The 13038-nt window shown below is 49.0% G+C and overlaps 1 protein-coding gene across 3 annotated transcripts; it reads left to right on the forward strand.

The window, feature by feature from the left end:
- The first annotated feature begins 2265 nt into the window (after window positions 1-2265).
- On the forward strand, window positions 2266-8292 carry LOC119934352 (ADP-ribosylation factor 2). Of its 3 annotated transcripts, none has more exons than XR_005452916.1 (5): window positions 2266-2488; window positions 4833-4943; window positions 5251-5375; window positions 6579-7480; window positions 8205-8292. XR_005452916.1 is itself a non-coding variant. In XM_038753818.1 (4 exons), exons 1-4 carry the CDS (start codon window positions 2341-2343, stop codon window positions 6738-6740), a joined length of 546 nt encoding a protein of 181 aa, XP_038609746.1. In that variant the 5' UTR covers window positions 2266-2340; the 3' UTR covers window positions 6741-7530. The 3 variants fall into 3 exon arrangements, 1 of the variants encoding a protein (XP_038609746.1); XR_005452917.1 differs by lacking the exon at window positions 8205-8292 and adding an exon at window positions 7848-7878; XM_038753818.1 differs by lacking the exon at window positions 8205-8292 and having other exon boundaries at window positions 6579-7530.
- Window positions 8293-13038: the final 4746 nt, after the last annotated feature.

Below are 13038 nucleotides of genomic sequence, written 5' to 3' on the forward strand. Positions count from 1 at the left end.
TAAGCTCTTAATAAAAGAGCTTCTAGACTGTGAGCCCATTGTTGGGTAGGGACCGTCTCTATATGTTGCCGACTTGTACTTCCCAAGCGCTTAGTACAGTGTTCTGCACACAGTAAGCGCTCAATAAATACGATCGAATGAATGAATTGTCAGCTGTGTGACTCTGGGCAAGTCACTTCACTTCTCTGTGCCTCAGTTACCTCTTCTGTAAAATGGGGATGAAGGCTGTGAGCCCCGCCATGGGACAACCTGATCACCTTGTAACCTCCCCAGCGCTTAGAACAGTGCTTTGCACATAGTATGCACTTAATAAATGCCATTATCATCATCAATCGTATTTATTGAGCGCTTACTATGTGCAGAGCACTGTACTAAGCACTTAGCACTATTATCATCATCATCATGAATGAACAAAAAACACCACCATCATCATCATCATCATCAATCGTATTTATTGAGCACTTACTGTGTGCAGAGCACTGTACTAAGCGCTTGGGAAGTACAAGTTGGCAACATATACAGACAGTCCCTACCCAACAGTGGGCTCACAGTCTAATTATTACACATCATTATTATTATTATTATTATTATTATTATGATTGTTGTTGAGAAACAGTGGGGCCTAGTGGAAAAGGCCCAGGACTGGGAGTGGAGGTCGTGAGTTCTAATCCCGGCTCTGCCACATGTCTGCTGTGTGGCTTTGGGCGAATCGCTTAACTTCTTTTTGCCTCAGTTCCCTCGTCAGTAAAATGAGGATCAAGACTGTGAGCCCCGAGGGGGACGGAGACCGTGTCCAAACCGATGACCTTGTATCTGCCCCAGCGCTTAGAACAGTGCCTGGCACATAGTAAGCGCTTAACAAATACCATAAAATTTTAATTATTGTTATTATTAGCATTCCCCGTGCTGAGTTAATAATAATAATGGCATTTACTAAGCGGTTACTATGTGCAAAGCACTGTGCTAAGCGCTGGGGATCGGGTTGTCCCACGGGGGGCCCACAGTCTTCACCCCCATTTTCCAGATGAGGGAACTGAGAGAAGTGAAGTGACTTGTCCAAAGTCACCCAGCTGACAATTGGGCGGAGCGGGGATTTGAACCCGTGACCTCTGACTCCAAAGCCCGGGCTCTTTCCACTGAGCCACGCGGGCGATTGCCGAGAAGCAGCGCGGCTCAGTGGAAAAGAGCCCGGGCTTTGGAGCCAGAGGTCACGGGTTCAAATCCCGGCTCCGCCAACTGTCAGCTGCGTGACTTTGGAGAAGTCACGTAACTTCCCTGGGCCTCGGTGACCTCATCTGTAAAATGGGGATGAAGACTGTGAGCCCCCCGTGGGGCAACCTGATCACCTTGTAACCTCCCCAGCGCTTAGAACAGCGCTTTGCACATAATACATATCTTTCTATTTATTTTGTTAGTATGTTTGGTTTTGTTGTCTGTCTCCCCCTTTTAGACTGTGAGCCCACTGTTGGGTAGGGACTGTCTCTAGATGTTGCCAATTTGTACTTCCCAAGCGCTTAGTACAGTGCTCTGCGCATAGTAAGCGCTCAATAAATACGATTGATGATGATGATGATAATAAGGAGCAGCGTGGCTCAGTGGGAAGAGCCCGGGCTTTGGAGTCAGAGGTCCTGGGTTTGAATCCCGACTCCACCACATGTCTGCTGTGTGACCTTGGGCAAGTCACTTCACTTCTCTGGGCCTCGGTGACCTCATCTGGAAAATGGGGATTAAGGCCGTGAGCCCCCCGTGGGACAACCTGATCACCTTGTCACCTCCCCAGCGCTTAGAACAGTGCTTGGCACATAGTAAGCGCTTAATAAATGCTATCGTTATTATTGTTGGAGGCCTTCCGAGACTGAGCCCCTTCCTCTCCCCCTCGTCTCCCTCTCCATCCCCCCCCATCTTACCTCCTTCCCTTCCTCACAGCACCTGGATATATGGATATATGTTTGTACATATTTATTACTCTATTTTACTTGTACATATCTATTCTATTTATTTTGTTAGCATGTTTGGTTTTGTTCTCCGTCTCCCCCTTTTAGACTGTGAGCCCGCTGTTGGGTAGGGACTGTCTCTATGTGTTGCCGACTTGGACTTCCCAAGCGCTTAGTGCAGTGCTCTGCACATTGTAAGCGCTCAATAAATACGATTGATGATGATGAGGGACCGTCTCTATGTGTTGCCGACTTGGACTTCCCAAGAGCTTAGTCCAGTGCTCTGCACACAGTAAGCGCTGAATAAATGTGATTGATTATTATCCAGGAGCCAAAAGGCCGCTTCCGCCACTTTCCCACCAGGCGGAATTCCGTGATCCGGCCTCGGGAGCCCCGACGCGCCACGATGGGGAACGTCTTCGAGAAGCTGTTTAAAAGCCTGTTCGGGAAGAAGGAGATGAGGATCCTGATGGTGGGCCTGGATGCGGCGGGAAAGACCACAATCTTGTACAAGCTGAAGCTGGGCGAGATCGTGACCACCATCCCCACCATAGGTACCCGCGGGGCCCCCTCCGCCCCCCGCCCTGGGGAATCGCTGCCAACTTGGACTTCCCAAGCGCTTAGTACAGTGCCCTGCACACAGTAAGCGCTCAATAAATACGATTGATTGATTGATTGACCTCCCCTCTTGGGTCGACGGGGCGTCGTCTGGAGATCATCGTGGCGGTCGTGAAGCGCCGACCGAACCCCGGGGTAGATAGATGAAAGCCCGTCGGGTCATCATCAGTCGTATTTATTGAGCGCTTACTGTGTGCAGAGCACTGGACTAAGCGCTTGGGAAGTCCAAGTTGGCAACATAGACAGTCCCTACCCAACAGTGGGCTCACAGTCTAAAGGGTCGGGTCGGGCGCGGTCCAGTTTGGGGGGAGACCCCGGGGATTGAACCCTCGTTTTACCAAGGGAGAAACTGAGGCACTGAGAAGCAAAGAGGAGCGGCGGGGCCTAGTAGAGAGAGCCTGGGCCTCGGACCTGTATATATGTTTGTGCGTATTTATTACTCTATTTTACTTGTACAGATTTATTTTGTTGCTATGTTTTGTTGTCTGTCTCAATCAATCAATCAGTCGTATTTATTGAGCGCTTACTGTGTGCAGAGCACTGGACTAAGCGCTTGACACTAAGCGCTGTCTCCCGCTTCCAGACGGTGAGCCTGCTGCTGGGTAGGGACCGGCTCTAGATGTTGCCGACTTGGACTGCCCAAGCGCTTAGTACAGTGCTCTGCACACAGTAAGCGCTCAATAAATAGGATTGAATGAATAGGTAAAAGCCCGTTGGGTCGGACGCGGTCCAGTTTGGGGGGAGAACCCGGGGACTGAGTCCTCATTTTACCAAGGGAGAAACTGAGGCACTGAGAAGCAAAGAGGAGCGGCGGGGCCTAGTAGAGAGAGCCTGGGCCTCGGACCTGTATATATGTTTGTACGTATTTATTACTCTATTTTACTTGTACGTATTTATCCTATTGTTGGTATGTTTTGTTTTGTTGTCTGTCTCCCCCTTCTAGACTGTGAGCCCGCTGTTGGGTAGGGACCGTCTCTCATCATCATCATCAATCGTATTTATTGAGCACCTACTATGTGCAGAGCACTGTACTAAGCGCTTGGGAAGTACAAATTGGCAACATATAGAGACAGTCCCTACCCAACAGTGGGCTCACAGTCATAAAGAGTGGGCTCACAGTCTAAAAGTCTCTATATGTTGCCACCTTGTACTTCCCAAGCGCTTAGTACAGTGCTCTGCACACAGTAAGCGCTCAATAAATACGATTGGATGAATGAATGAATGAATGATCCTGGCTCTGCCACTTGCCTGGTGGATGTTCTTGGGCAAGTCTCTTCACTTGGTGGTAATAATAATGATGATGGCATTTATTAAGCGCTTACTATGTGCAAAGCACTGTTCTAAGCGCTGGGGAGGTTACAAGGTGATCAGGTTGTCCCACAGGGGGGCTCACAGTCAATCCCCATTTTACAGATGAGGGAACTGAGGCGCAGAGAAGTGAAGTGGCTTGCCCAAAGTCACACAGCTGACAATCTAGACTGTGAGCCCGTTGTTGGGTAGGGACCGGCTCTATATGTTGCCAACTTGTACTTCCCAAGCGCTTAGTACAGTGCTGTGCACACAGTAAGCGCTCAATAAATACGATTGAATGAATGAATCAGTGGAGCCAGGATTTGAACCCATGGCCACTGACTCCAAAGCCCGGGCCCTTTCCACTGAGCCACGCTGCTGCTTCACTTCTGTGGGCCTCCATTTCCTCCCCTGTAAAATGGGGAAAAAATATCCAGTCTCCCTGCTACTTCATGTGGGAAAGGGACTGAGTCCTTCTAGACTGTGACCCCACTGTTGGGTAGGGACCGTCTCTCTATGTTGCCAACTTGGACTTCCCAAGCGCTTAGTCCAGTGCTCTGCACACAGTAAGCGCTCAATAAATACGATTGAATGAATGAATGTTCCAAGCGCCGTAGCGTCGGCAGACGAGACTGGCCGACACTTCACCCTTTCCCGACAAGCATTTCCTCAGCCAGGCCCGAATTATATATATATACTATCCTGTATATATGTATATGTTTGTACATATTTATTACTCTATTTTAGTTGTACATATTTATTCTATTTATTTTATTCTGTTAATATGTTTTGTTTTGTCATCTGTCTCCCCCTTCTAGACTGTGAGCCCGCTGTCGGGTAGGGGCCATCTCTATATGTTGCCAACTCGGACTTCCCAAGCGCTTAGTGCAGTGCTCTGCACACAGTAAGCGCTCAATAAATACGATCGAACGAATGAACTAAGTGTGGCCCTTGTGTTTCCCCCCTCCGCTCCCCCAATCCCCTACTCAGGTTTCAACGTGGAGACGGTCGAGTACAAGAACATCAGCTTCACGGTCTGGGACGTGGGCGGCCAGGACAAGATCCGGCCGCTGTGGCGTCACTATTTCCAGAACACGCAAGGTGAGTGTCCTTCATTCGTCCATTCAGTCGTATTTATTGAGCGCTCACTGTGTGCAGAGCACTGTAGTAAGCGCTTGGGATGTACAAGTCGGCAACATCTAGAGACGGTCCCTACCCAACAACGGGCTCACAGGCTAGAAGGGGGAGACGGACAACGAAACAAAACGCGGAGACGAGTGTATACTACCGAGGATGGCTCCGTTCCCAGAGGCCGCCTCCTTCCCTCCGGGATTCCCGCCCGAGGTCCTGCCTCAGTGGTCCCCCCCCGCCCCCAGCCCGTGAACCGTCTCGTATCTTCTCGACCCAGGTCTGATCTTCGTCGTGGACAGCAACGACCGCGAACGGGTCAACGAGGCCCGAGAAGAGCTCACCAGGATGTTGGCCGAAGACGAACTCAGGGACGCCGTGTTGCTCGTGTTTGTGAACAAGCAGGTACGGCCACACTTCTGTCGCCCCCTCGACTTCATCCCCCGGGCCTGGAATGCCCCCAATCCCTCTGCTCATCCGCCAAGCTCGCACTCTTCCTCCCTTCAAGGCCCTACTGAGAGCTCACCTCCTCCAGGAGGCCTTCCCACACTCAGCCCCTTCCTTCCTCTCCCCCTCGCCCCCCTCTCCATCCCCCCCATCTTACCTCCTTCCCTTCCCCACAGCACCTGTATATATGTATATATGTTTGTACACATTTATTACTCTATTTATTTTACTTGTACATATCTATTCTATTTATTTTATTTTGTTGGTACGTTTGGTTTTGTTGTCTGTCTCCCCCTTGTAGACTGTGAGCCCGCTGTTGGGTAGGGACCGTCTCTATGTGTTGCCGACTTGTACTTCCCAAGCGCTTAGTACAGTGCTCTGCACACAGTAAGCGCTCAATAAATACGATTGATTGATTGACTTCATTCATTCAGTCGTATTTATTGAGCCCCCTTCCTTCCTCTCCCCCTCCTCCCCCTCCCCATCCCCCCCGCCTTACCTCCTTCCCCTCCCCACAGCACCTGGATAGATGTATAGATGTTTGTACAGATTTATTACTCATTCATTCATTCGCTCAATCGTATTTATTGAGCACTTACTGTGTGCAGAGCACTGTACTAAGCGCCTGGGAAGGACACGTTGGCAACATCTAAAGACGGTCCCTACCCAACAGCGGGCTCACAGTCGAGAAGGGAGAGACAGACGACAAAACAAAACATATTAACACATTATAGACTGTGAGCCCACTGTTGGGTAGGGACCGTCTCTAGACGTTGCCAACTTGGGCTTCCCAAGCGCTTGGTCCAGTGCTCTGCACACAGTAAGCGCTCAGTCATCATCATCATCATCAATCGTATTTATTGAGCGCTTACTGTGTGCAGAGCACTGGACTGAGCGCTTGGGAAGTCCAAGTTGGCAACATCTAGAGACAGTCCCTACCCGACAGCGGGCTCACAGTCTAGAAGGGGGAGACAGAGAACGAAACCAAACAGGTTAACCAAATGAAATCAATAGAATAGATATGTACAGGTAGAATAATAAATACGATTGATTGATTAACAGATACCATTGTTGTCGTTACTATTATTATGGCACATAGTAAGCACTTACCATCGATGTTATTATTATTATTATGACCGGGGTCTGTCCGTTCTCCCCAAGGACCTGCCCAACGCCATGAACGCGGCGGAGATCACGGATAAGCTGGGCCTCCACTCCCTCCGCCACCGAACGTGGTACATCCAGGCCACCTGCGCCACCAGCGGGGACGGGCTCTACGAGGGGCTGGACTGGCTGGCCAACCAGCTCAAAAACCAGAAGTGACCCCCCTCCCGCCCGCCCCCGTCCCCCCAGACCCGGCCTCTTTCGGGGCCTGAGTCGGGGCCCGACCTCCTCACACCACGTGCCTTCTACATGCTGCAAAGAAACCAACGACAAACCAAGTAGTATCGCACTCGGACCCACCTCCCACCCCGACGGCCTCCGTCGTCGCCCCCGGACGGGCCGGGGAGAGCCCAAGGCGGCGGCGGCCGAGACGCCACGCTTGGACTTTCGGTCCCCCCCCCCACCTCTCCGAACTCTGCACCCCTAAAGCGGGTCGGCGTCGATCGCTGGGAAGGGTCGCGCCGCGGGAGGTGACGGAGTCCTCCCTCACAGCTTTGGGATCACTTCAGCTCCGGGAACCGAGGATCGGGGGGACGAGGGAAGGGGCAGGTTGGAGGGGACGGACACGGTGGGGGAGCCCGGGCCACCGTCCGTGTCAGGGTGGAGGCCCAGGGGGAGGTAGCCCTCCGGCCCGCGTCCCCAGGCCGCTTTTTAGAACACACCTGTGTTGGAATTTAAATCCGTAGAATTTACTTCTGTGAGGGGTGGGTGCGTGTGTGTAGGTGTGTCGCGTTTCATAGGATCTCTCGGGGTGGGGGGGGATGGTATATGTGTGTTTGTATGTCAGGTTCATAGGCGTTTACTTTTCTGTGAGATGCGTGTGTGTGTCTGTAGCAGGTTCCATAGTATTTACTTCTCAGAGGTGTGCGTGGTCCCATGGTATTTCTCTGTAAAGGTATGTGCGTGTGGTTCCATAGTATTTCTCTGTAAGGTAGGTGTGTGTGTGTGTGTGTCTCTCCCTCTCTCTGCCTCTGCTCCCGATGCCCCCCCAGAGATTAGTTAAGCTCTCCGTCCTGACCCTAATCTAGGAAGGTGTTGCCCGGGGAATAGCAAAATCAAGTCGCAGGTGGCCGCCTGGATTTTTGCTTTGTCCAATTTTTTAATTTAAAATCTTCATATGTGTGTCATGTTTCATTGTATTTCTCTCGGGGGGGGGCGGGGGAGAGTGGTATAAGTGTGTTTGTATGTCAGGTTCATAGGTGTTTACTTTTCTGGGAGATGCGTGTGTATGTCTGTAGCAGGTTCCATAGTATTTACTTCTCAGAGGTGTGTGTGGTTCCATAGTATTTCTCTGTAAGGTGTGTGTGTGTGTGTCCCTCCCTCTCTCTGCCTCTGCTCCCCATGCCCCCCCCCAGAGATTAGTTAAGCTCTCTGTCCTGACCCTAATCTAGGAAGGTGTTGCCCAGGGAATAGCAAAATCAATTCGCAGGTGGCCGCCTGGATTTTTGCTTTGTCCAGTTTTTTAATTTAAAAATCTGCATATGTGTGTCATGTTTCATAGCATTTCTTCGGGGGGGTGGGGGCGGTATATGTGTGTTTGTATGTCAGGTTCATAGGTGTTTACTTTTCTGGGAGATGCGTGTGTATGTCTGTAGCAGGTTCCATAGTATTTACTTCTCGGAGGTGTGTGTGGTTCCATAGTATTTCTCTGTAAGTTGTGTGTGTGTGTGTGTGTGTGTGTGTGTGTGTGTGTGTGTCTCTCACTCCCTCTCTGCCTCTGCTCCCCATGCCCCCCCAGAGATTAGTTAAGCTCTTGTCCTGACCCTAATCTAGGAAGGTGTTGCCCAGGGAATAGCAAAATCAATTCGCAGGTGGCTGCCTGGATTTGTGCTTTGTCCAATTTTTTAATTTAAAATCTTCGTATGTGTGTCATGTTTCATAGCATTTCTCTGGGCGGGGGGCGGTATATGTGTGTTTGTATGTCAGGTTCATAGGTGTTTACTTTTCTGGGAGATGCGTGTGTATGTCTGTAGCAGGTTCCATGGTATTTACTTAGAGGTGTGCGTGGTTCCATAGTATTTCTCTGTAAATTGAGTGTGTTTGTGTGTATGTGTGTGTTTGTGTGTGTGTGTCTCTCTCTCTGCCTCTGCTCCCCATGCCCCCCCCAGAGATTAGTTAAACTCTCTGTCCTGACCCTAATCTAGGTAGGTATTGCCCAGGGAATAGCAAAATCAATTCGCAGGTGGCCGCCTGGATTTTTGCTTTGTCCAGTTTTTTAATTTAAAAATCTTCATGTGTGTGTCATGTTTCATAGTATTTCTCTTGGGGTGGGGGGGCGGATATAAGTGTGTCCGTATGTCAGGTTCATAGGTGTTTACTTTTCTGGGAGATGCGTGTGTATGTCTGTAGCAAGTTCCATAGTATTTACTTCTCAGAGGTGTGTGTGGTTCCATAGTATTTCTCTGTAAATTGTGTATGTGTGTGTGTGTTTGTGTGTATGTGTCTCTCTCTCTCTGCCTCTGCTCCCCATGCCCCCCCAGAGATTAGTTAAGCTCTCTGTCCTGACCCTAATCTAGGAAGGTATTGCCCAGGGAATAGCAAAATCAATTCGCAGGTGGCCGTCTGGATTTTTGCTTTGTCCAATTTTTTAATTTAAAATCTTCGTATGTGTGTCGTTTCATAGCATTTCTCTGGGGAGGGGGCGGTATAAGTGTGTTTGTATGTCAGGTTCATAGGTGTTTTCTGGGAGATGCGTGTGTATGTCTTTAGCAGGTTCCATAGTATTTACTTCTCAGAGGTGTGTGTGGTTCCATAGTATTTCTCTGTAAGTTGTGTGTGTGTTTGTGTGTGTCTCTCCCTCTCTCTGCCTCTGCTCCCCATGCCCCCCACCCAGAGATTAGTTAAGCTCCCTTTCCTGACCCTAATCTAGGAAGGTATTGCCCAGGGAATAGCAAAATCAATTCGCAGGTGGCCGCCTGGATTTTTGCTTTGTCCAATTTTTTAATTTAAAATCTTCGTATGTGTGTCACGTTTCATAGTATTTCTCTGGGCGGGGGGCGGTATATGTGTGTTTGTATGTCAGGTTCATAGGTGTTTACTTTTCTGGGAGATGCGTGTGTATGTATGTAGCAGGTTCCATAGTATTTACTTCTCGGAGGTGTGTGTGGTTCCATAGTATTTCTCTGTAAGTTTTGTGTGTGTATGTGTGTTTGTGTGTGTGTGTCTCTCTCTTTGCCTCTGCTCCCCATGCCCCCCCAGAGATTAGTTAAGCTCTTATAATGACCCTAATCTAGGAAGGTCTTGCCCAGGGAATAGCAAAATCAATTCGCAGGTGGCCGCCTGGATTTTTGCTTTGTCCAATTTTTTAATTTAAAATCTTCATACGTGTATCATGTTTCATAGTATTTCTCTGGGGGGGGGTGCGGTATAAGTGTGTTTGTATGTCAGGTTCATAGGTGTTTACTTTTCTGGGAGATGCGTGTGTATGTCTGTAGCAGGTTCCATGGTATTTACTTAGAGGTGTGTGTGGTTCCATAGTATTTCTCTATAAGTTGTGTGTGTGTTTGTGTGTCTGTCTCTCTGCCTCTGCTCCCCATGCCCGCCAGTGATTAGTTTAGATCTCTGTCCTGACCCTAATCTAGGAAGGTATTGCCCAGGGAATGGCAAAATCAATGCGCAAGTGTCCTCCTGGATTTTTGCTTTGTCCAATTTTTTAATTTAAAATCTTCACCCATCCGGGGGCGGCGGGAGGAGGGTAGGTAGAGCCCATTCTTAAGGACCCTGAAGTCTGTTGAGTAAAATCAAGCCTTGTTGGGCAGGAATTTGGTGTTGATTGATGGTTTTTTTCCCCCCCGCATCCAACTGACCCACTGTTCACCGAGCTGTCGGCCTTTGAATCTCCACTCGGTTTCCCCCCCTTAATCGTGTTGTAATTTCTGCGAACGGCACCACGTAATAAAGAAATTGTCTCCAAGTGACCGCGTCGGCGGAAGGTACCTAGGGAGGGGAGGCTTTGGGGCCGGGACCGGGCCTCTCTGGGGCCTGAGAAGCCTGGGGAATCAATCAATCGATCAATCGTATTTATTGAGCGCTTACTGTGTGCAGAGCACTGGACTAAGCGCTTGGGAAGTCCAAGTTGGCAACACATAGAGACGGTCCCTACCCAACAGCGGGCTCACAGGCTAGAAGGGGGAGACAGAGAACGAAACAAAACAGATTAACAAAATTAAATAAATAGAATAGATATGTGCAAGTAAAATCAATCAATCATGTATTGAGCGCTTACTGTGTGCAGAGCACTGTAGTAAGCGCTTGGGAAGTACAAGTTGGCAACACATAGAGACGGTCCCTACCCAACAGCGGGCTCACAGTCTAGAAGGGGGAGAAAGACAACAAAACAAAACATATTAACAAAATTAAATAGAAGAGATATGTACAAGTAAAATCAATCATTCAATCAATCAATCATTTATTGAGCGCTTACTGTGTGCAGAGCACTGGACTAAGCGCTTGGGAAGTCCAAGTTGGCAACACATAGAGACGGTCCCGACCCAACAGCGGGCTCACAGTCGAGAAGGGGAAGACAGAGAACAAAACAAAACATATTAACAAAATTAAATAGAATAGATAAGTACAAGTAAAATAAATGGAGGAATAAATCCGTACAAACATATATACATATAGAGTAATAAATATGTACAAACATATATACAGGTGCTGTGGGGAAGGGAAGGAGGTAAGGCCGGGGGGATGGAGAAGGGGAGGAGGGGGCTCAGTCTGGGAAGGAATCCTGGAGGAGGTGATCTCTCAGTAGGGCCAGTAAATAATGGCCCTAAAAAATAAATAATGCTTTATTTAGCTTTATGCGGCGGGATCGGACTCTAAGTAGCCGAGCCTGAATGGCAGGATTGAGCCTGTTTCAGAATCTCTGCTGATCCCTGAAAATAATGAATACAAACTTCAGCCATCCTTTTTTTTTAAAAAAAAAATAAACAGCATTTCTTAAGCGCTTACTATGTGCCAAGCACTGTTCTACACAGAACACTGTACTAAGCGCTTGGGAAGTCCAAGTTGGCAACACATAGAGACGGTCCCTACCCAACAGCGGGCTCACAGTCTAGAAGGGGGAGACAGAGAACAAAACCAAACATATTAACAAAATTAAATAAATAGAATAGATATGTACAAGTAAAATAAATGAATAAATAGAGGAATAAATACGTACAAACATATATACAGGTGCTGTGGGGAAGGGAAGGAGGTAAGGCCGGGGGGATGGAGAGGGGAAGGAGGGGGCTCAGTCTGGGAAGGAATCCTGGAGGAGGTGAGCTCTCAGTAGGGCCAATAAATAATGGCCCTAAAAGATAAATAACGCTTTATTTAGCTTTATTTATGCGGCGGGATCTGACTCTAAATAGCAGAGCCTGAACGGCAGGATTGAGCTGGTTTCAGAATAATAATAATGATGACATTATCAAGTGCTTACTCTGTGCAAAGCACTCTTCTAAGCGCTGGGGAGGTTACAAGGTGATGAGGTTGTCCCACGGGATGCTCACGGTCTTCATCCCCATTTTCCAGATGAGGGAACTGAGGCCCAGAGAAGTGAAGTGACTCGCCCAAAGTCACCCAGCTGACAGTTGGCGGACCAAGGATTTGAACCCATGACCTCTGACTCCAAAGCCCGGGCTCTTTCCACTAAGCCACGCTGCTTCCCCATCGCAAGGCTCCCAGCTCTTGACTGCAGGTCTGTTCAATCAATCAATCAATCAGTGGTATTTATTGAGCGCTTACTATGTGCAGAGCACTGTACTAAGCACTTGGGAGAGGACAACTCAACAGAATTAGCAGATATGTTCCCTGTCCTCTAGACTGTAAACCCACTGTGGGCAGGAAATGTGTCTGTTCTATTGTCCTCCCCCAGTGATGATGATGGCGTTTATTAAGCGCTTACTCTGTGCAAAGCACTGTTCTAAGCGCTGGGGAGGTTACAAGGTGATCAGGTTGTCCCACGGGGGGCTCACTCTTTTCATCCCCATTTTCCAGATGAGGGAACTGAGGCCCAGAGAAGTGAAGCGACTTGTCCAAGGTCACCCAGCTGACAAGTGGCGGAGACGGGATTTATAATAATAATAATAATAATAATAATAATGGCGTTTGTTAAGCACTTACTATGTGCAAAGCACTGTTCTAAGTGCTGGGGAGGATGCGAGGTGATCAGGTTGTCCCACGTGGGGCTCACAATCTTAATCCCCATTTTCCAGATGAGGGAACTGAGGCCCAGAGAAGTGAAGTGACTTGCCCAAAGTCACCCAGCTGACAAGTGGCAGAGAGGGGATTTGAACCCATGACCCCTGATTCCAAAGCCCGGGCTCTTTTCCACTGAGCCATGCTGCTTCTCTTTGTGCCAAGCACTGTTCTAAGCGCTGGGCGGGGGGGAATACAAGGTGATCAGGTTGTCCCCCGTGGGGCTCACAGTCTTCACCCCCATTTTCCAGATGAGGGAACTGAGGCCCAGAGA

This window comes from Tachyglossus aculeatus, chromosome 11 (assembly GCF_015852505.1).
Source record: "Tachyglossus aculeatus isolate mTacAcu1 chromosome 11, mTacAcu1.pri, whole genome shotgun sequence".
Lineage (NCBI taxonomy): Eukaryota > Metazoa > Chordata > Mammalia > Monotremata > Tachyglossidae > Tachyglossus > Tachyglossus aculeatus.